The 23608-nt window shown below is 38.6% G+C and overlaps 2 protein-coding genes across 2 annotated transcripts; both read left to right on the top strand.

Annotated features, from left to right (window-relative positions):
• Window positions 1-209: 209 nt before the first annotated feature.
• On the top strand, window positions 210-11123 carry LOC134496948 (vomeronasal type-2 receptor 26-like). The gene is made up of 6 exons (XM_063302662.1): window positions 210-349; window positions 1987-2164; window positions 5190-6050; window positions 7335-7559; window positions 8134-8260; window positions 10222-11123. The coding sequence occupies exons 1-6, from the start codon at window positions 210-212 to the stop codon at window positions 11121-11123; spliced, it is 2433 nt and encodes an 810-aa protein (XP_063158732.1).
• A 5963-nt stretch (window positions 11124-17086) lies between these two features.
• Window positions 17087-23586, top strand: LOC134496947 (vomeronasal type-2 receptor 26-like). Its single transcript, XM_063302660.1, has 5 exons — window positions 17087-17230; window positions 19158-20012; window positions 20412-20639; window positions 21760-21886; window positions 22685-23586. Exons 1-5 carry the CDS (start codon window positions 17087-17089, stop codon window positions 23584-23586), a joined length of 2256 nt encoding a protein of 751 aa, XP_063158730.1.
• Window positions 23587-23608: the final 22 nt, after the last annotated feature.

Raw genomic sequence — 23608 nt, 5'->3', positions numbered from 1 at the left:
AAAGCTGTGTGAGTCTGAAAGTTTTTGCTATACATTTCTGTTTTCAGATCACCGAAAAGGAACAGCCAAACTGTTAGGCTGTCCTATATTCACAAGCTACTATCAATGATCATTTGGGAAACAGACATCTGTAATCTGCTATGTTACTCTCCATGCTGTGCATGATAATATGGCTTCCTCAGGTCATATGCCAGGAAGCTAAATGTACCATGAACAACCGTAGCATTAAATACAAGTCTTACCATTCAGGTGACCTCACCATTGGTGGCATTATTTCTCTGATCTATATGATATCTAATCTGATCACTTTCAAAACAATTCCATCTGAAGAACTTCTTGATGATCCCATGTACGTAGTTGTCATTCTTTACTATACCAGCTCCCAAATCTGGCTGGATAATGAGTCAATGTATTTTGGGGAGGGCATAAACGATAGAAATATAACTTTAATCTTCTTTCAGTTATTCTTCTTCTGCTCAGGGATTCTGTTCTATCTCTTACATACTTCATAATATGAAAGACAGTGATTTTTTTTTCCCCACTTCATTTCAGGCTTCATAAATTCGGTAAAACAGTACTTGCCTTAGTCTCACTTACAGATATCTGAGTGTTTTCCAAACCCCCTGCTTCCCGGTTTTCCAATGCTTCTGTCCTAAACTTTCATGACACACCAATTCCATAGTATATCTTTAAATGGTCAGATAAGGTACTGCACAGAAAATAAATTTGGGTGAGGTAAACCTAAAGTTGACCACTGTATCTATCACATTATATCCCTGTTCTATATAGAAGAATTTCTACTGTTTCCATTACTATATGTGGGTATGATTATACTGTATGGTTCATGTTACTTTTTCTGTTGATTGAGTTTGGCAGGAATTCAACACTGAAATATAGAGTAGACATAACCACAGTTTTGTCCCATAGACTTCCGTGGTCTACATCCCATTTCATCAGATATATGGAATAAGACAAGAGGTGGGGGGCGGAATGGTGCTAGAGAATGATATAGAAAAAATCTTTGAAGAGGGATCAGGAAAAGAGCATTATTTTAGAGGTGAGGGAAAAGCAAGATTATTATACATCTTGACTGTAAGCAAACTAGTACAAAGGGCCAAACATGTTGCTTCCAGAGGTACACATGGGCCATTGTTTTGTAACAAAAATAAAGAGTCCTAGATATCCCAAAAATAAATTAATTATTTCATGAGATTATTATTTTGAGAAAGGAGTTTATTTACACTTGAATAGTGAAGGAAGACAGAAGGGGGATGGGAAGAAATAATGGAAAGGAAGGTTAGAGGCAGAATCCTTTTAAATGTGACCACATAGAAAGCACAGATATAGAAGCCTGGCACTCTGGCTTTACCTAGTATGTAGGAGGAATGTTGAATCTTCCACTGAATTTCACCTTGGTAGTTTTACAGCCTAACCCATCTGTGTTATTCCTTTTCTTTTTTCAAACCCCCTTGACATCAAAGACAGGATTTCTTAGAAGCTGGAAATACTTTCTTTCCAGGTTTTAGATATTGCCATTTCTAATGTGGTTTAGTGTAGAACACTGGATCTTTTAAAAGAAGGTGGAAATATACAAATATACAAACACTATGAAGAGGTTATTTGCCAAAGAGCTTGTTCTGTATTAACTTATGGAACAGTGAGGGCAATTATTTTCTACACACTAGATAGATAGATAGATAGATAGATAGATAGATAGATAGATAGATAGATAGATAGATAGATAGATAGGGTGTAGAGTCTATTTTTGGACCTTGTTAACAAAGATTTTTTTTTTTTTTTTAATTTGAAATGCAACTAATTCTCTGTTTGGAAATGCAAGTGTTGTGACAGAGGCATTACCCTCCCTTGAAGTTTGTTTCTACAGAACTATCTGCATATCTTGTCCTTCATCTTTTCTGTAAAGGAGATTAACGAAAGTCCTCAGATCTTGCCCAACATCACTCTGGGCTTTGGCATATCTAACAGCTATTTCATGGCAATGTGGACCTACCTTGCTTCTATGGAGCTTCTTTCTTCGCATGACAGATTCATTCCCAACTACAAATGCAGCATCCCCCAAAACTCTGTAGCTGTTATTGCAGGACCCAATTCTCATATCTCTCAAGTTATGGCTGACATCCTGAGCATGTACAAGATTCCACAGGTAGGATCTGCTCAAGAAAAAACAAAACAAAACAAAAATCCTATTGATGTGCCTTCCTCTTTAATGATTTTTTCTGTATTGCTTGTAACTAAAGGAACCAGAACATAAGTAAAATCTGGCCACACAGCACTTCCATATTTTCCATTCCTAATTTACTGAAGATTGTGCAAAGAATTTTAGGAGAAGACATCTTGTCTCTAATTAAAACAAAAGAAAAAAAAAAAAAAGGAAATGAGGTCAACCCTCTTGGTATTAAGAGAGATTTTTCTTTTAATTTGAAATATTTCTCTCTTGGTTTCCATGGAAGTTCCATAGCAGTTAAGATAATAACAAAACCTAAAATAACAACTATAATAAAACATACTATACATCTAGAAGATCAAATGGTACAGTCATAATGAAGAACCAAAATATGGATGAAGAGTGATTTATATCTACAAATAATTCAAAATAGTGTTTTGGCTTCTCTGCAGTCAAGTGTGGAAGAGGCTGCTCTGTTGAAGCTAGAAAGTTTTTCTTGCTTCATTGTTATCCCTTTCCCTCAATGGAATCTGGAGCAGGTAAACCTAAAGTTAACCACTTTAGATAAACCTAAACTCATCACAGTTCTGAGAAGGGGGATTGGAAATTGCACCTGGGAGGCAGCTAAAACTATGCAGAAACTATAGAAGACATGCAATTGTAATAATGGAGTATTACTGCCATGCCAAATCTCTTCTGTTGATAGCTAGTGATAAACTGATACAGAGAGCTATAGATCAGATAACCTCAGTCACCGGACTTTCTTCTGTGAAAGGTTATGATTGCTTCAAGCAATGCATTCATACTGAAAAATCTGCTCCAGCATTTATGTACTGAAGAATTTAGCTGCATTGTGATTCTTAGGGAAGGGAGGGAGGGAGGAGGGAAGGAGGGAAAGAGGGAAGAAAGGAAGGAGCCCAATAACTAGAAGGTTCTTCACCCCTAGGAAAAATGGCAGAGGGAGAAAATTGGTCATCTTCAAAACGAAGGTGCAGAGAATTAAAACTTTATTAATTTACCTTCTCAGAAATACAGATTCAGTGAATGAGCAAAAGAACTACCCTACCCCCACTCCCATGTCTGACATTGTCTGAAAGCACTCATGATATGTTCCCAAAATGCTAAATATGTCCCTCGGGCCCAGGGGACTGGGAACTCCTTCACTGGAGTATTTCCTAGGGAGCTGTTAAGCAGTGAAACAGTCTACCTCATGGAGTCATCCGTGTTCCATCACTGAAGGTCTTCAAGAAAAAGCTTGTACAACCATCTGTCAGGGATGGTACGAGGACACCTGCCTCATATAACGTCTCCAAGGTACCTTCCAACACTCTGCTGTATGGTGCCACAAAAGAAAGTTGATCGTGTCCAGCTGGCACAGTCACTCATAATAATGATGCTTCTTTATCTAATTTCTGTTCTTGAACTTGCACTTTTAGAAAAAGTGTGTGTGTCTGTGTGTGTGTGCACGTGTGTGTGTGTATGGATGATGTGTTTCTGAGCAATCTTAAAAAAAAATGTTGTTAGAGACATCTACTCTTATGTAATAAATTTTGTAAAGTGTGAAAAAACAACAAGGTAGTGCCAATAATGCATTACTGTTAAGCCAGTTTGGTCTAGTGGTTAAGGCAACAGCCTAGAAACCAGGAGACTGAGAGTTCTAGTCCCACCTTAGTCATGAAAGCCGGCTGGGTGACCTTGGGCCAGTCCTCCTCTCTCAGCCCAACAGCCAATTAGGTGTGGTATGAGAGTTCTAGTCCCGCCTTAGGCATGAAAGCCGGCTGGGTGGCTTTGGGCCAGTCACTTTCTCTCAGCCCAACTCACCTCACAGGGTTGTTGCTGTGGGGAAAATAGGAGGAAGAAGGAGTATTTGGTATGTTTGCCACCTTATTTTTAAACACAATAATGGTGGGATAGAAAATAAATAAATACTTAAGTAGTGGAAATTCAGTGTCACAAATTCTTAAGAATTCAAATTTTGCTGATAGAACCTTTTGCTAGCCTCTTATCTCTCCAGTTTTGTATGGATAAAAATGCAGCAGGGTTGTGCCCATCAGCATCAGCTATGCCTTGGCAAAATTCAGAGGAAACTTGGTACTAGATGGTTCAATTAGACCCCATGCACAAATTAGATGAAAAGCAGTTTTTCAAAGGTTCTAAGTACTCCATTGATGGTAGAAAAGAAGCAGTTTGGGGAATTTGGGGTAGTGAATGATTTTTTCAGTCAATTCCTAAATGTCAAATAGTGGCTTACTGTTGATTACATCAATCTTGAACATCAACTGCATATTATGTAGATAGCCTCTTGCTACACAGAAAGAGGCTATCTACATAATATGTCATTGTTTCCCTAGACCTAACACATTCTGCCTACACTGAAGGTGATCAAGCTACATCATATTTAAAATGACAACAACAATAGGTTTCCAAATATGGTGTCTGGGTAGTGCCATTAACTTCATAGAAATTAAAGGAAGACCCTCATAGAATAGGAATACACCCTGAAAATCAAAGCAACAATATGAATTGGTCAGGTTGAACAATTTAAAAATTATATAAAATACTCTAACGGTATGTGGGAATGACCTTGGGAGACAGGAGGAAGGGCCACAGAATAGACAACCATCAGGCAAAAGGTATCACTGCCCACAGAAGGAGAGGTGAAAGGAAAGTGTTCCAGAAGGGACCCTCCCTAGTTTTCTGGAGAGTAAAAGGAAAAGAGAAGATCAGTACTTGCAGACTTGTACGATTGATGTTAGTCCCTCAATACAGTCCAGACAAGAAGCACAACAATGAATACTAGCACTATCTTCATCGTAAGATTACATTAACATAATCTTGTTTGCCTGAAAGTATCTAGAAGGGTCCCTTCTAAAAGGTGTCCCATGCTGTCTCTGTTTCTATTGTCTGGTCTACAGCTCTTCCTTCTGACTCCCAAGGTTGTTCCCACATATCATTATAAATACCTATGCATATATTTTCTTTTCTATTTATTTTTTCTCTTTAGCTCACATATGGCTGTGCTCCAGTGATTGATAACATGGTTCATACAGCTTTTTTTCACCAGATGTTTCCAAATGAACATCTTCAAATTCTGGGGACCCTTGGGTTGCTGCTGCATTTTAAGTGGACCTGGATTGGGTTGATTTGTCAAGGAAATGAGATTGGTGAAAGATTTCTGCGGGAAGTGCTTATCATGTTTTCTGAAAGAGAAATCTGCTTTGATTACATTGAAGAGCTTCTGCTAGAAGCTTTTTCAAATGAGCTGGGAGAAAAAATCAGTAAGGCTCTTAAAGTATACGAAATCATTATGAGAAGTACCTCCAGTGTTGTGATTGTATATTGTGAAAACCAGGTCATGAGTTTTTTCAGAATGATCTCATCTGTTTCAGAATATTTTGACACATCAGTTGAGAGAAAAGACAAAGTCTGGATTTTTCCAGCACAGATGGAATACACTTCAATTCCATTTCAAAAAGACAGGAGTATGGACTTCATCCATGGTGCTCTTTCTTTTGCAGTTTCATCCAAGGAATTAATAGGATTCAATACATTTCTTCAGATGAGAAACAGTGTTCCAGAAAAGGAAGACAGTCTTTCAAGGGTCTTTTGGGAACAAGCCTTTGAATGTTCTTTCTCAAATTCCACTTTAAACCCAAAGTCGGAGAAAAGGTGCACCGGGGAAGAGAAGCTGGAGACTCTTCCAGAGTCTGTTTTTGATCTGAGCATGACTGGGCAAAGCTACAGTATCTACAATGCAGTCTATGCTGTGGCACATGCTCTGCAAGCCATGCTTTCATCTCACTCCAAACACAGAAAAGTGGCTGGTAGTGGGAAACAGAAGCTTCTGAATCATCAGGTGTGGCAGGTAATCTCCTATATCTTTTAATCTAGCAGATGATATTGCTTCCATATCTACAAATTATGTCAAAACCAATTTAAATCTAAGGTTAGAGGAATGATTTAGATGGATAAGAACATCCACACCTTCCTATCCCATATCAAGTGGTTGGTTTCTCCCAGATTGTTTTTTATGACACAAAGTTCCTGATATTTTAATTACTTTTTATAATAATATTTTATATGGACTTTCTGTAATATTATAAATAAATGTTACCAGTTCTGGTTTGTAAAAATATAGCTAACTTAGTTACCTGGTGATCAAAGTGTGAGTGCAACTATATCCTCCTCCATGCCATTGTTTGATTAAATTGTCAGTGACGATTATAAAAAGGGAATGTCTCCCATAGAGATTTCCCATTAGGGGTACTACTATCACTTAAAGGTAGAGTTCTGATGTTTGGAATGGAGGCAGAAGCTCTTCTTCCTCTGGAAAAAATCAGGGAAATTATGCATGCTCTTTCTCTCTCAACACATAAAGTAAAGAATTTTGAAAGGTGATTTGTGCTTTAAAGATGGATGCATAACTATTGGAGGGAAGGACAAAACAAAATGTTGGTGGCTTCAGACACTGAGAATGAAAATTACAACACAGATAGGAGAGAGGCAGTGGTAAGGAGGGAGATAGAAGAGGATGACAAATGCTAGTAAGGGGGAGGACATGCTCCTGCTGGTGGTGGCATGTACCTCTGGGTGAAATTCAGAGAAATCATACACTATTTTTCTCTGTTAACACACATAATAGAGTTTTGAAAGGTGATGTGTGTCTTTATATTGTCATTTTGTTCTCCCTCTCCCTCTCTCTCCCCTTCCTCTCCTCCTCCTGCTCCTTTTCCATCTCCAATCTAATCTAATTGATGTGTAACTATGAGAGGGAGGAAGAGAACAAATGTTGGTGGCTTCAGGCACTGGCAATAAGAGCTACAACATGGGGAGGAGGGACACAATGGTAAGGAGGGAGATGGAAGAGTGTGGTGTGGTTGCCAAATGCTAGTAAGGGGGAGGACATGCTCCTGAGGGTGGTGGCATGTACCTCTGGGTGATAGCCATGACAAGAGGGCTGTTAGGCTCCCTTAGAAGTTCTCTGTCTCTCCTGGTGATTCTTCTGACTGCTGCTGATGGAAATGATGAATTAATGCTATTATTATTATTATATGTAGGGGGCACAACAATTTCTTCAGAAATAATATTGCTGTATATTTTTGCCATTCTTGTATACCTTAATGAATTACTGTCATGTTCTTCCCTTGAGCTTCATCACTACCTGAGAAAAGTCTCTTTTAACAACAGTGCTGGAGAAAATATTTTCTTTGAGAATGGGAAGGTTGCAGCTGGCTTTGATATTATCAACTGGGTCACTTTCCCAAACCAATCCTTTCTTAGGATCAAAGTTGGAAAAGTAAATCCATCGGCTGAACAAGAAAAGCTTCTCTCTCTATCAGCAGATAACATTATCTGGCCCAACCTTTTTAACCAGGTATCTTTTATTCTTTGTTCAAGGGGTGCTTCACTGCTCATGCTGCAACTGATCTCCAACTAGCTTGCTTCAACAGCCACACAAATCAAGGAATCAGGTTGCTGCTGATCAATTTTGAAACTATAATGAGAAAAAAAACAACATGAAAAGGCTAGATAGATTTCAGTGCATTTTTTGCAAAAAAAATGTACCTTAAGCCAGAACACAACCAGACTTCATTGCAGTCTAGAATTTTGGGAATATTTCTCACAAAATCCATCAAAGTATCCAGCAATATTCTTGATGCACAGGACTTCAAAGAGGATTTTGCATAATAAATAGTAACTCAATATACTCCTACCTCTGAACTAATTAGCCCTAGTCTTTGAGATCTATCAGATGAATAACAGACTTTTCCATTGACATGGACTCATTATGCCCAAGGATGTTTTAAGAAATAATACAAGCCTTGCACACCAGCATAGAATGTTTTACAACTCTAACCTAGTCAAAAAAGGAAAGAAAGGATTCCAGAAAAATGGTAATTTCTAGATTGCTAATGTTCTAAATGCATTACACTTTCATTTCTTAACAGACACAACCTTTTTCTTTGTGCAATGACCATTGCTCCTTGGGTTATAGCAAGATCAAAATAGAAGGGAAGCCATTTTGCTGTTACAAATGCCTTCCTTGCCCAGAAGGGAAAATTGCTAACCAGACAGGTAAGAGATGTCCTGCAAAAACTGTTGATATCTATTAGCTCTGAAGGTCAAGAGCCAATATCCAGCATTCTGATGATGGGGCATTTAACCTTACAGACCCTGAGGATAGGGATGGTGACCATAACAACCATGGGATTGTCCCAAGTCAACACTGCTCCAACTCACAAAAGGGCCAACAACAACTGAACTAGTCGTCAAAACCACTAGAATGTCATCTGAAGTCTCCCAAGCTTTTGGTTAGGGTGGTTGGTGTATGGAATATGGGAGTATGATATGATTGTTGCTGTTGACCAGATCCGCCATCTTCTTACTCTTATATACTCCTTTTTTCGACATTCTATATTTATTGTTTTGTTTTCATGCTGTGAGACGCCCAAGGTCAACTGGAATCAGGCGATGACTAAGTAGAGTAAAATAAATAAATGATAAATGATAAATCAAGGATATCAAACATAATTGGCACAGTCAGATCCCTTTCCAGTCACCATGAGTCTCGCTGCCAGTGCCATTAAGAGGGAGGAGGGACCTAAAAATTTGTCCACCCCAGGCATTTATGGATACAAATGAGCTGAATCCTAGCAACATGGAAGCATTTGTTATGCTCAAGCCCTCCATCTAAGTCCACACCAGCTCTGGATTAGATGGCACTGCCCCTGAAGGTACAGGTGATTCAGCCCTGGTTAGCCTACTGTAATTTGTTTAACCAGCTGCTGCATTTGAAGAAAAGTCAAAGCTTCAGCAGGCAAAAGCCACTTGCTGGTTTTAGAAGCCTGAGTAGAAGAGTGACAAGTATCCTGAAGCACCTGCAATGGTTGCTGATTGGCTTCCAGGTCAAGTGCTGGTCATCACCTACAAAGCCCATTATGGCTCAGATTCTTGCTACCTTGAGGTCCATCTACTCTTGTTAAATTATATCTGCTGAATATCTGCAAGTCAAACAAGAAAGCACTGAATTGCTGTCTACTGCAGGAAGTTAGTGGTGGGAATAGGAGCTTTGAGGAGGAGAGCCTCATAGAAATCAGATAGCAATACTGGAGATTATGATTAGGTGTTAGCATTATGCTGATTATGCTCTCAGATTTAGTTTAGGTGCTATTTACCAGTTATAGTTTTAAGTAACCCAGTAACAATGGAATAGACAGCTATATAAAAATATATAAAGCAACAACCCAATAAATATAAAAATAAGTTTATAATTTTTGCCATAGTAGTCACTATTAAAATCTTCCTCTACCATGAGCATAGAATACAGATAAATTTGTCCAATGGAGGAGCATCTCAAAAGGAAGGATGTCTCCCCTCCCCTCCCCTCCCCTCCCCTTCTGTTCCCTTCCCTTCCCTTCCCTTCTTTCCTTTCCCTGCCATTTTAAACAGAGTAGGGAGTATGGGAGACATCCTGTTCATCCTTTGAGGGAGCTTATGCATTGCTTTCGGATTTGAGCTAATAGCCCTAACTTATTCCTCTTTTTTCTTTTTTTCCACTGACATACTGTATATTTGTTTTTGTTTTTGTTTTTTTTTCCCTTTTCTTTCTGCCATTTTAAAGGAGGAGAGAGTATGGGAAACATTATGTTTATAATCGTGTTTGGAGAGAGCATATATATTGGTGTCAGATTTGAGATAACTGCCCTAACTCACATCTCCCTCTTTTTTAACACTGAAATACACTTTCAAAAAGAGAGATTATTATGAAAATTGTTCACATGTATTCACAGAATCAAATTATATCTAACTAAGTAAAGTCAAAATAATTGCAAATGATCTGCTCGCAGCCAATTTAGTTTTATAACTTTCCTGGCCTAGAGTCTTACATATCAGTTAGATTTCAAATTCCCAAATTCCCAGTCTGTGTGATGAAAGTCTGGAAATTCCAGGTACTGAAATACTATATTCTGAAAACTGGGGAAGGCTGAGCTGACTCTGAAATCTTATATGCTTGTCTACTCTGTTTCCTCTTCCAGATTTAGATGACTGTTTTCCATGTCCTGAAGAAAAATATCCTAACAAAGACCAGGCTCTGTGCATTAAAAAACACACAACTTTCTTCTCTTACAAAGAACCCTTGGGAATCACATTGACCAGTGTCACTTTCTTCTTTTCTCTCATCTCAGCTGTGGTGTTGGGGATCTTCATTAAACACCAGGACACTCCCATCATCAAAGCCAACAATAGGAACCTCACCTACATTCTCCTCATGGCTCTCCTCCTCTCCTTCCTTTGCACTTTGCTCTTCATTGGCCAACCCGACCAAGTAAAATGTCTCTTGCAACAAACTTCTTTTGGCATCATCTTCTCTGTAGCCCTTTCCTGTATATTGGGGAAAACAACCATTGTGGTTCTGGCTTTCATGGCCACCAAGCCAGGCTCGAACATGAGGAAGTGGGTGGGGAAAAGTCTGGCCAACACTATTGTTCTGTCTTGCTCCCTGGTGCAAATCACCATTTGTAGTGTGTGGCTGGCAATTTCTCCCCCATTCCCGGATGTTGACATGCACTCAGTGTCTGAAGAAATTGTCCTGGAATGTAATGAAGGTTCAGCCATCATGTTTTATACTGTCCTTGGCTTTATGGGGTTCTTGACTGCTATCAGCTTCACTATGGCCTTTCTGTCTAGAAGGCTACCAGATAGCTTTAATGAAGCCAAATTTATCACCTTCAGTATGTTAGTCTTTTGTAGTGTCTGGGTGTTGTTTCTTCCCACCTATCTGAGCACCAAGGGGAAGTACATGGTGGCAGTGGAGGTCTTCTCCATTTTGGCTTCTGCAGCAGGATTATTGGGCTGCATCTTCTTCCCCAAATGCTACATTGTTGTTCTGAGGCCTGATTTGAACAGAAAAGAGCATCTGATAAAGAAACAAAAGTGAACCCCAGTTTTTGTTTTTATTTCTTTGATAAGCTTATTACTCTAGATCAAGCTTCATTCTGATGAACTGCTTTCAGTTTGCAAAAATTGGTTCAGAAACAAAATAGTCAAGAGCAATGTATGCACTGCATAAGAAAGACAGCCCCATTCTTTGTCCTAGCACTGGATACATTTTCTTTTAAAAACAGAGGAAAAGCCATATATTTCTGTTTGAGCTATTTATATGTGATGCCCAAAGAGGCTGCATCATTTCCCCCAAATGCTATATTATTGCCCTGAGGCCTGATTTGAACAAAAGGGAGCAACTAAGAAAGAAACCAAAGCAAATTATTTTTCTCTGCATTTTATGAGGTGCCACACCTGCCTTTCCTTTATAGTGCTTATGAGGCTAAAGACAGAGTGCCAGAGTACCTGCAAGTTTGGATATTATGACTAATTAGAAAATTGGCATATGCTGAACCCCAGAAGGATAACTTTTGCAGAACTGTAGGTTGTATTGGAAAACAGAAATATGATTTGTATATTATCTATAAAGAACTTGTCCTGATAATTGATGGATAGAGGGAGGAAAGAAGGGAAAGGCCAATCTGTTCATACACACATAGTGTATGGTGAATTTTTGTCCTGCATTTTGATGATAATGTTGAATTTTGAAGAAGCAGAATGTCAAAAGAAAGTTTTTTTTAAAAAAAAAAAGTAAGAGAAATAATTATATTTCTCAAGTTTGATATCTGAAAACCGTGTTAAATCTGGCCACATGAAGATTTTAATGGACAAGAGTGAGAAGTCACAGGATTTGAGGATGAAACATAGGCCTTCAAACCTTGCTTTGCAAAGAGAGGTTATATTTATTCCCCAAATATCTCTTACAGCAATGTAGATGTTTCAGCACTGTCATCTGATGCACAGTTCTACAGGCTAGACAATTTAATTCCTGGAGGTAAGAAGAGGAATTGGGGCTATCAGAAGGAAAAAAAGATCCATATGGTTCACAGTCATACTGAAGAATAGAACAACTTGTGAAAAAGCCTACTTACTGCCCAGCCCTAAATAAACAAATTTGGAAAAGGGCTCCATTTAGGGGTTTGAAGGCCAGGTGCACAACTTAATACTATAACAGGCACTGGAGAATTCATTGTTAAGCTCTGTGGTCATTAAGCAAGGCATCACATGACCACACACAATTTTATGATGTTTTTGCAGCAGCTGTCAAGCGAATCACTGTGGTCATTAAGTGAATCACATGGTTGCTAAGGGAATCATGTAGCTGTTAAGTGAATAAAGCAGTTCCCCATTGATTTTGCTTGTTGGAAGCCAGCTGGGAAGGTCACGAATGGTGATCAGGCGATGCTGGTTGCCAAGCACCCTAATTTTGATCATGTGACCACAGGTTGGCTGCAATGATTGTAAGTGCAAGTGTGACCTGGAATATTTAGCTTCAGTAGCTTTTTAATAAAGGTGATATTACCCTTTAAGCATGGCATCCATGCCTTCTTTTCAAGTTCAAGAAACATGTTTTCCATCTACCAAAAACCCTTTCTTTCTTTTACATGCAAAAACTAGCCTTTTCAGCAACTAAACAGTAGAAGGCGTATTCTGAAAGTCCTTGAATACACTTGCAAGTTTTAAGATGATACAAACCCGGCTGGGGAAGGGACTGACGTAACCCATACGTTTGGCATTTGTGGAATGTTATCTAGAATCAGTGTTGCCTATTGTTCAACTCTCTCATGTAATCAATGCCTGTTATTGTTTGCTTTCTTGCTTTATGACGTATCACTTATAATGAATGTATGTATCATTTGTTTCTGTACCCTATAAAAGGACCCCCCCTCTTAATAAATGCTTTGGCTTTTGCCTGAATTGCTGTGTGATTTGTGTTTTCAGGTAGGCAAAAAGCCACTTTGCAAAGTTAGTCTGTCTGCCGAATTCAGGGACCAAGTTTCCATCAGCTCCGTGTCAAACTCAGAGTGCCTGAGTTTCTTGGCAAGACGAGTCATAAGTTACTTTTTTCAGCACCATCTTAACTTTGAATGGTTGTTAAACAAATGATCACAAGTCAAGAACAACCTGTAGAAGCTTCTGTTCAAAATATTTGTGCAACTTGGTTGTTGTCAGTGGTAACATGTTGCAGTGGTAAGAATCAGTAGGATCTGATAATCTCTGGATATAAATTTGGTTGAAAAAATAAGGAAGTTTCTAACCGCAAGTAGCATTAACCAAAAAACCAGAGTCAAGCTATTTAGACTCCTATAAAGGACAAGCCCTCCATAACCATACTGCAGATGACAATACCCAAATGTCCAAAGGTAACTTACTGCATGCTTATGTCCTTTTCAAGGTTTTCTGGTGGATGATGCTCTTCACCCAGATAGTGCACAAGACAATCACATTTATTACAAGAGAAAATAATGTACAAATTAAACTTTGGTGCTTCAAGTGAGCTCATATTATTATTTACAGTGAGGTTGTTCTATTTCTTAAATTGCTTATATCTTTTAAAGTTTCCTTTAAAGACACTTTTCAATTATTATTGCTTTCAGTCGCTTTGTTTTGTACCTTCTCTGTCTCTCCTTATTTGCTTCTGATTAGATTCTAACGAGGAACTTTATTTTACTTTTTTATTCTTTTTTTACTTTCTATTCTGTCCTGGATATGTTTCTTTATGGCTGACTTCTCTATTTCTTTGCTCCTAATCTCTGTATATCTCTATTCTCCCTCTCTTTAGGGCTATACTCTTTTTTTCTACAAAGTTCAATCTGTTTTTTAACTTTTTAAGTTTCTGCTTTCTATTTCTGTTCTGTCAGTCTTTTCTGCTTGTGTGTTCCTGGCTGGGCTTCTTAATTCATCTTCTCTTCCAAATCTTGACTCCATCTGAGGGAATTGGCTTCAAGAACTTTTCCCTCATGCCTGTGTGGGGGGAGGAAATGAACACCTCTCCCTCCCCAGTTTTCTCGGCTGCTGCCTCCTTTCTTGTTGCCTCTCCTCATCATAGCTGTCTGTCTTTCACTTTGCCTTTTCACTTTCACTCCTGGCTCTTGGCTCTGTTTATTCACCCTCTTCTTCATGAGGCCTGTGGCTGCAGAGCTCCCTGGCCACCACTTCTCTTTGTTCCTCCTCCCTGCCTCCTGCCTAATGCTGCTGTTTGATTGGCAGATGCTCTTGATTGGAAGCTGGGTTATCCTGATGATGGGGGTGTGCCAAGAATGGAGGGGCACAGGGGCTTTTGATCTGCTCAGGCAGTCTGTCCTTCCACACTGTTGTCTTTATATTTGGCCTATTCAAGGGCTAAATATATCTTACCAGTGATCTTTTTCCTATTCTTCACAAGTACTTAAAGTCTGGACACCTCATTCTTGCTGCCATTATTTATGAGATTTACATGCCTTCAGAGCAAATGGTTTTTGCAGAACATCCATCACACAATCTCCTTGATGAATATGTGTGAGGCACTCTTAACTCGGTTATTTATTCCTCCATTTTCTAAAACTTGCCACTTCTTGCCTACCTATTTTTTCTGAGTAGCACCCTATGACTATGAGAAGCTGGAGGAATACCAAAGCCTGAATGAAGAATTAGAGAGGATGTGGAAAGTGAAGGCCAAAGTGGTCCCAGAGATGGTAGGGGCACTTGGGGCTGTGACTCCCAAGCTGGGAGAGTGACTCCAACAGATCCAGGAACAACATCAAAGCTCTCTGTCCAGAAAAGTGCAATGCTAAGAACAGCTATGATACTGTGCAGAACCCTCAAACTCCCAGGCCTCTGGTAGAGGACCTGATGTTGAAGAAGACACATACCACCCATAGGAGGGAGAAGGGATTTTTTTTTTTTTTTTTTTGGTAACACACACACACAAGTTATATATTTTTGTTTTATTGCACCATACAAGAAAGACAAAGGAAATACCGTATCTCACAGCATGTCTCTGAACACCAGAATGTCCTTGAAAGGGTTTTGGGGGTGACCTTATTATTGTGCCCCTGCATTCTTTCCAACTATAAGGATTCTATCCTGTCAGATACCATCAACATGTTCTGTAAACAGTTACATTTATTGTATCAGCATACCTCCCCCTTTCACACATTCCATTCACACTCAAAGGAAGGACAATTGTCTGCTATCAGTATCTGCCTCCACTCCAGGGTCACACACTAGCTTTATTTCAATGTGTGTTTTTACTACATTGCTGCTTTAAGTCATGTATGGTCTATGCCTAGAATTATTAAAGATGATAATATTTATAGAATGAAATTGTTTAATCCTCCATAAGTGGTTAAGGTGCTAGACTGATTTGGGGCAGACCTAAACTGGGTTTCTTAACCCTAGACTAGGAAGATGAAAAGCTTCAGTCTACTGATCTACAAGGGACCAGACACAAGAAGGGAAAACAAGCAGATTTTTTTTCCAAGTGTGTGTATGTCTATGTCTGTGTCTGTGTGTGTTTGTGTCTATGTGAGCAGACATAATTTAATTTCCCTTCCTGTATACTCTAATTCCCTGTATCTTTTGTTATAGTTACCAACCAATGTTTTCTGAAGGTACTGTACATGGTAAACATGTTTTCTTCTTAAATACATTTGTAGTATGTAGGTTTTCTCCCCTGTAATTATTTCTCCCTGTGGGATTCCAGGAGTTGCTAGGAAAATTAAACAAAATCTGAACAATGGTTTAAGTATCCCCTGTTTTCCTTGACAGCTCTTTCTGTAGACTCATAGGATTTGGTATGTTGTTGTTTTAAATTCTTAGTTTTATATTCTTCTAGTTTTCTTCATTCATAATGGAGTGGTACTCCCACTGGGGAAATAATAATATATATTAAAAAAAAAAAAAAGAAACACTTCCCAATGAGATGTGATGAACATGTTTTCTTCTAAATAATAATTGAGTATATGATGTCAGGCTTTGTGAAATTTCAGTGGTTGGTAGCACACCCAAAAATATTAATATTTCCCCTGCCACAGAGAGAAACAGCTAGATCTTTCTAAGTTTCCTTTCTTGTTGTTTTATGCTCCTTGTTATTAAAGTCAGGCTGTGCAAGTTAGAGTCAAATGGCAATGTAGCAGGATGTAAAAGGGTCTCTTCAGTACAGAGTTGCTTGCTCAAAATTAAAGTAACTGTAGCAATTGTGTTATTATTGCTACCTGAGAAAATGTGCGAGATTACTAAATGCCACATCAGGGATCCTCCTCCTATTTTTCATGAGTATTTAAAGCCTGGGGGACTAATCTTTGCTGCTGTTACTAATCAAATCCACCTACTTTCAGAACACTTAACTTTTGAAAAGTATCCTTCTTATGAACAGTCAGACTTCGTGTAAGACATTAGGCTTCTTGTTTAATCAAATTAGTCATTGGCATGTATTCTGATTCTAGCAACTGTACTTTTGCCCATCCGTTTTCATGAATTTTCAGATGAGTGGCCAGTCTATGAACAAGAACCTTTGACTCCCAGGCTTCTTGGGAACAGATGGTATTTGGGTCAGTCAGATTTAGAACTTGCTGAGATGTGTTCTACTTTGATCACTGGGATTCCTTCTCACATAAATGTTACCTGGGATTTTAGTGTGTGTACGTGTACAGTATGTCTATGTGTACTGTATATCCATTGACACACATGCACACGCACACACACACACACAAAAGCTAGCATGCTATGTGTTTGTCTTACACCTTCCATAGCCATGGTGAAAGCCATATTATAACTTCTTTTAACTGCAGAATCTCAAGACAGAAGACACAGTGGGCATCACCCTTGGCGGAATATTTGCAATATTTGCAAAATGCAAACTAATGCATCTTATATACTTCTCCTTCAAGGTTCCTGACTCACAACTACCAACACATCCTGGCTCTGATGTTTGCTGTAAAAGAAATCAATGAAAATTCCCAGCTCTTGCCCAATGTCTCCCTGGGTTTCCATATCTATAATGATTATTTTATTGCAAGCTGGACTTATCATGCAGCAATGCAACTGCTGTCTACAAAGGACCAGTTCATCCCTAACTACAAGTGTGATGATCAGGGCAAAGTAATGGCTGTAATTGGAGGACCCAATTCTAATCTATGTCTTGATCTGGCAACTATCCTCAACAACTACCAGATACCACAGGCAAGGAATGAAATAAGGGACTTTTAGAAGCCATCCTCACTCCACTCTTTAAAAAGTGGTGGCTTGGGAATAGAAAGTGATATAATGGAAAGGAATATAATAGGGATTCCATTCTGCTTGAAAGTAAGGATGTCCATGTATCAGACTTGACCTAGTTATTACCTTAAGGCAGTTTTCACAGCAACAACATAGATCTAGATGCACTACTGTATAGATATATATGATATAGATGGTATCAATAAAGATCCAGATAGAGATATGTGACTTTCCAATGCCTCCCTTCTTATTAATGTGATAATCTTTCCACTTCTATAATTTTACAGTATAATATTGCTTGTGCACTTGCCAATCTATCTTCTTTCTCCCCCCTCAAATTTGATTATGCCACTGTGTTTATGTGCATCTTCCTTGAGTATACAAATCATTTCCAGATTTTGGGGTGAACTTGATCATCATCTTTTTCTTAAGCTATTTGTTTTTATAGTATGGCTTGTATTACCACTATTTGTGGATGGATATGCCTTTTCTATTTTGACATCTCACAGTTTAAAACATGTATGAATTGTGCATACTTTCCATTTCATTTCAAGATGATTGAATGAACAGTCAGTTGAATGATTGGTTGGCTCGTCTGTTGCTTCCAACATTCATTCATTTGTAATATTCATAGACCACCTCAATCAACTGAAACTCTGAGTGGTTCATAGTAAGGAAGAAATGCTACAATGAACTTGTTAAAACAGAGAGTACTAATGCAATCCACATAGTTCAGTTAAAATCACTCTACAATTCAAAGTTTTATTGAGATAAAATGGTTTTCAGTCTTTTTGGAAAGCAAGGAGCATACATCTGAGGGCAGCATGATCCATAGTGTGGAGGATGCTATAAAGAAAGGCTGATGGTGAGGAAAATCTGTATACTGTGCAAATTTCCTAAATTAAACTTTTCCCTAAGCATCCCCCCCCCATGTAAATTCTTATGGTTAGAATTTTCTGTGACATTTACATTTTAGCATTTCCTCCCCCGTAATAAGGTGCATATTTTAATAAAACCTGTTTGCTAAAGGAATGTTACTAAAACACGTGGAAGAGTGCAGCGACCAGAGGCTGATTGATTTTGCATTCCCTTTGTACTTTGAGGGGGGTCACTAAGACCATTTTATATAAAACATATTTGTTTTCCACAATTGTCTATGCTATACACATGTTATTGCCCAGACTATTTACTGGGAGAAAGAGACTCCAGCATTTGGAGGAGTGTTTTCCATTTCATGTTTTCCATTTCATGTTTTCCATTTCAGACTCAAATTTAAGGTGGTGACTTTATGTCACCTAACCAGAGTGGTTCACCGTTTTTGGAGAAATCTGGAAGCCAGAGCAAGAAATACAGTTTTAAGGCATACCCAAATCTCTGGCCTTCCTTTCCTGAACAGATGTATTCTGTGTTTTTTACTGTTTTTTACCTGTTTTTTCTATCTGTACAGCTGGGAAGGTCCTGCTGGTATCGAGAATTCTCAGTTGTGTATGCTCAGTAGCTGAGATCCTAACAAGCAGTATAAGGGTTAAACTATATATTATTTTAAAGATGTATCTTAGTATTATGTCATTTTATTTTACTTTTTTTTAAATCCAAAAATAAGCAAAAGTTTTCCCCTGCAGTTCATTAAAAGCATACATAAAAAGACAAATCTTAGTGGCTGTTACCCTTAAGTAGATTTTATGCAGCCGAAATGGAATTCATTCAGGGCACCATATAGGAAACACAAATTTTGTATTTGTATATGAATGTATCTCCCCCCAAAAGGGTCCCTCTTCTGGGGGGAGATGGATGGTGGCAAAATTTGAATATATATATATATATATATATATAAAATAAAAATAAATCCTGCTTGAGAAAATTATTTTTCTGTTTCCTCTCATTATTTCAGATATTGTATGGTTCTGCTGCATCAGTGAACAAAAAAAGCAAAAGAGATTTCTTCTACTGGTTGTTTCCGGATGATGGCCTTCAGTACAGGGGGATTCTCCAGTTGTTTTTATATTTTGGATGGACCTGGATTGGGATGATTTCTGTGAATTACGATGATGGAGACTGGTTTGTACAGAATGTAGTTCCAGTGTTTGGCCAGAAAGGGATCTGCTTTGACTTCATTGAAAGTTTTCCCAAAACATCATATAACATTGATATTTCAGAACTGTGGTCAGAGGGGAGTGAATTATATGAAGTTATTATGGGGAGCACAGCCAATGCTGTGGTTGTACAAAGTGAGATTCTGTTAAATCTGAGAGTGCTGCTCTGCCTACCTCAATCTGAGGAGCTGCCTAACAAAACAAAAGGCAAAGTCTGGATTATGATAGCTCAGATGGAATTCACAGCAATCGCCTTTCAGAGAAATTGGTCCATAAGTTTTCTTCATGGCGCTATGTCTGTTGCGATTCACTCAGAAGAACTGATGGGATTCCAAGAATTCATTCAGAAAAGCAACCCAATAACTGAGAAAGGAAATGGTTTTATCAAGGAATTTTGGAAAGATGTGTTTCTGTGTGTGTTTCCCGGCTTCATGGGACATGAGAACACTGTGGAAAAGTGCACTGGGGAGGAGAAGCTGGAGACACTTCCCTCATCAGTTTTTGACCTGACCATGACTGGCCGTAGCTACAGCATCTACAATGCAGTCTATGCTGTGGCTCATGCTTTACATGCCATGTGTTCTTTACAAAGGAAACACAGGGTGATGGTAGATAGTACCAATTGGAAGCTTCAGAACCTACAGCCATGGCAGGTAATGTCATCACATCTGTGAAGAAAAGTTTGGTATTTATTTATGTCAGCCCTAACAAAGATTGCCAGTTCCTTTACTCAGAAAACATTATCTTTAATTTTATTATTATATATGTTTACCTGCTTGTTTTCCCAGGGTCTCAAGATAGAATACATGATTCTTCTTAGTGAGGGCTGTTAAGCTGAGAGGTGGCACACAAATATTCCATCAATGAGGATCCTAAATGTCCTTTGGCCTACTCTAAACCAAGTATGCCTACTTTCCAAGCAGAAGAAACAGAGAAACCAAAGGATAATTCATATTTAGGTCCTACATCCAGTATGATTAGGTGTATATGTTGTCAGGAAGGACCAGAATGACTGAAGTTGAAGATAAATCTTCCTTCCTTTTCCAATTTAGCTGCATCAGTTCTTGAGAAGCATCTCATTCAACAATAATGTTGGAGATCTAATTTCTTTTGATGAGAATGGGCAACTAATGGCAGGATTTGATGTTATAAACTGGGTTACATTCCCAAACCAGTCCTTTCACAGAATCAAAGTTGGAAAGATCAACCCAAATACCACAGAAGAAAAAATCCTCACTATTAAGAAGGATACTATTGTTTGGCCAAGTAGGTTTAATCAGGTACAGTTTGTATCTACTCAATGATTCCACTGATTTTTTTATTTTTTTTTTAATAAATGCAAGCAACCATCCACAAATCTGCAATACTTGTATGGTTTTCTATGGACAACTTTCATTTGCATTGGTTTCCCTTTTTCTCATGTTCCTCATATGGATGAATTCCTATGTTTCATAACTGTACAGTAAGAACAAATGTCAATATGTTATTCAGAGTCAAAACCAAATAAAACGTGAGACAGTAATTTGTACTATCATTGCTTTTGACTGCATACGGAAACACACTTGTAGGGTAGGGGGTGTTGGGGAGGGTTTTTTCTCTTTTTCTTTTTTTTTCCTGGAGGCACCCAAAATCTTTGAAGGCAAAGTGTCCATGCTGCCATGCTCAAACAAATTGAAGACTGAATTAGAAAGTGTCTTCTTTTAGCCAATGTTCAAGAAATTGAAAAAAAAACAAGACTATAATATTTATTTATTTGTTTGTTTGTTTGTTTATTGGTGGGGGGGTGCTTTCGAGTCACCCTTGACTCCTGGTGACTGCCTGGACAGGTCCCTGCAGTTTTCTTGACAATATTTTGGGAGTGGCTTGCCATTGCCTTCTTCCTAGGGCTGAGAGAGTGACTGGCCCAAGTTGGCTTCATGCCTAAGGCAGAACTAGAACACACAATCTCCCAGCTTCTTTAACCAGTGCATCAAACTGACTCTCAAATTAAAATTAATCCCCATACATACTTTCAGCAAATATTTGGGGGCTGTCCAAGCCCTCAACATGAATGGTCTCACCGGCCACTTTACCCAGGATTCACTCCATGAGAATCTGTCAGTAGGGCATAAATCCACAAAAAATGCATTTGTCCTCTCCAACCATTTGAGCATCCAGTAGTTTACTTCATGAAAGTTTCTGAGTGGTGGCTGCTTTTACAAATTTTTGATGTATCCCTTACACACAATTAAAAGCATGAAAGGGATGGATATGAATGGAGAAGGGACAAGGCCAGGTTTCCTCCTCTCTCTTTCTCCTGAGATATTTACTGCAAAGAAGTTGAGGAGCAGCACTCCAAAATAAGTTCCATATTTATCCTTTTCAAATATTTAAATATACTCTTTTTCCATTGTTGCACAGGGACATCCTATTTCCATGTGCAGTGGCCATTGTCCTTTAGGGTATAGAAAGACTAAGAAAGAAGGGAAGCCATTTTGCTGTTATGATTGCCTTCCATGTCCAGAAGGGAAGATTTCAATACAGGAGGGTAAGATGTCCCAACAAAGGAGGGTTTCTTTTCCTTTTTAAATATATCTGCTGTGATCTATATTGTCTATATAATTTAAATATTTCCCAAAAGTTTTAAAATGCATTTTGCAGTGGCAAAAGGTCTGCTAGTTCAGGCTCAGAAAATGACTGTCTTTGATCCTTTTCTGGCGGTTCTTGATACAGAATGTTATTTTCTATTTTTTGATGCTGCAGTATAAGAAGTACAACACCCTATTTTTTGTCATTTAGGAAGTTAGTAAAGACAGCCTTCTCACTGGCTTTTTGAATTCATAATCTATAGCAGTGTTTCTCAACCTTGGCAACTTGAAGCTGCATGGCCTTCAACTTCCAGCTTGATGGCTGAGGGATTCTGAGAGTTGAAGTCCGCACAGGTTCAAGTTGTCAAGGTTGAAAAACACTGATATATAGTTTATAATAGATGATGCAGAATTTGCTGAGTGAGTGCTTACATTTACTAATTTACTTACTTACTTACTTACTTGATTTTATTTAGCCTATCTGACACTCCAGTCACTAACTTTGAGTAGTTCATATATACAATATCTGTAAATCAGACTAAAAAATGCAAAAATGGCAAAAATTCAAAGAACATCTACTTATATGATCATCAGGAGCAGCAAGTGAAAAGAGGGTGAACGATCAAAATGTTTTTAATCATTTCCAGGTTATGTTTTAACAGAACCATTGTAAGCAGCCAGGAGTCTTTTGGGAGTGTAGTGGTCTAAGAATAATTAAGACATACCGTCATGCATCTCTCTTGCTTTCTTTATTCCAGATTCAGAGGACTGCTTCCAATGCCCGGATGACCAGTATGCAAATGCAGACCATGATTTTTGCAGTCCCAAAGACACAACATTTCTATCTTATGAAGAACCTTTAGGAATCACTTCAGCCATTTTTGCTTCCTGTTTTTCTTTCATCACAGCGGTGGTGCTTGCAGTCTTCATTAGATACCAGCATACTCCCATTGTCAAAGCCAATAATCGGAATCTCACCTACATGCTCCTCATTTCGCTTCTGCTATCCTTCCTCTGTGCTTTGCTTTTCATTGGTCGCCCTCTAACAATCACATGCCTTCTTCGACAAGCTGCTTTTGGTGTCATCTTCTCAGTAGCTGTTTCTTGTGTGTTGGCCAAAACTATCATTGTGGTTCTAGCTTTTATGGCCACCAAGCCCAAATCTAGGATGGGGAAATGGGTAGGGAAGTCACTGGCCAATGCCATTGTTCTTTCATGCTTTCTCATTCAAGCCATGATTTGTATTGTGTGGCTGGGAACCTCTCCCCCTTTCCCTGATGTGGATCTACACTCAGTGAAAAAAGAAATTGTTCTTGAATGCAATGAAGGGTCAACCATTATGTTTTATTCTGTCTTGTGCTTCATAGGATTTCTTGCTTTGGTCAGCTTCCTGGTGGCTTTCCTAGCCAGGAACTTGCCTGACAGCTTCAACGAAGCCAAGTTCATCACTTTCAGCATGTTGGTGTTCTGCAGCGTTTGGCTGTCCTTTTTCCCAGCCTACCTGAGCACCAGAGGAAAGTACATGGTGGCTGTGGAGATCTTCTCTATCTTAAGTTCTAGTGCAGGGTTACTGTTTTGTATCTTTTCTCCCAAATTTTACATTATAATTTTAAACCCTGAATTGAACAAAAGAGAGCAATTAATGAGGAGAAAGTATTAAGATATCTGAAGGTTAGTTGTTC

The sequence above is a fragment of the Candoia aspera genome, chromosome 4 (assembly GCF_035149785.1).
Source record: "Candoia aspera isolate rCanAsp1 chromosome 4, rCanAsp1.hap2, whole genome shotgun sequence".
NCBI classification, from domain to species: Eukaryota; Metazoa; Chordata; class Lepidosauria; order Squamata; family Boidae; genus Candoia; species Candoia aspera.
Note: the sequence above shows the minus strand (reverse complement) of the source record. Positions and strands in the feature narration are given on the sequence as shown.

Bases quoted from the DNA above. Each gene is read 5' to 3' on its own strand.
- LOC134496948 (XM_063302662.1), top strand. From the start codon at position 210: ATGAACAACCGTAGCATTAAATACAAGTCTTACCATTCAGGTGACCTC. The intron at 350-1,986 runs GTACGTAGTTGT...CATATCTAACAG, and splicing joins GAACTTCTTGATGATCCCAT to CTATTTCATGGCAATGTGGA. The intron at 2,165-5,189 runs GTAGGATCTGCT...TTTTCTCTTTAG, and splicing joins GCATGTACAAGATTCCACAG to CTCACATATGGCTGTGCTCC.
- LOC134496947 (XM_063302660.1), top strand. From the start codon at position 17,087: ATGCAACTGCTGTCTACAAAGGACCAGTTCATCCCTAACTACAAGTGT. The intron at 20,013-20,411 runs GTAATGTCATCA...TTTCCAATTTAG, and splicing joins AGAACCTACAGCCATGGCAG to CTGCATCAGTTCTTGAGAAG. The intron at 20,640-21,759 runs GTACAGTTTGTA...ATTGTTGCACAG, and splicing joins GGCCAAGTAGGTTTAATCAG to GGACATCCTATTTCCATGTG.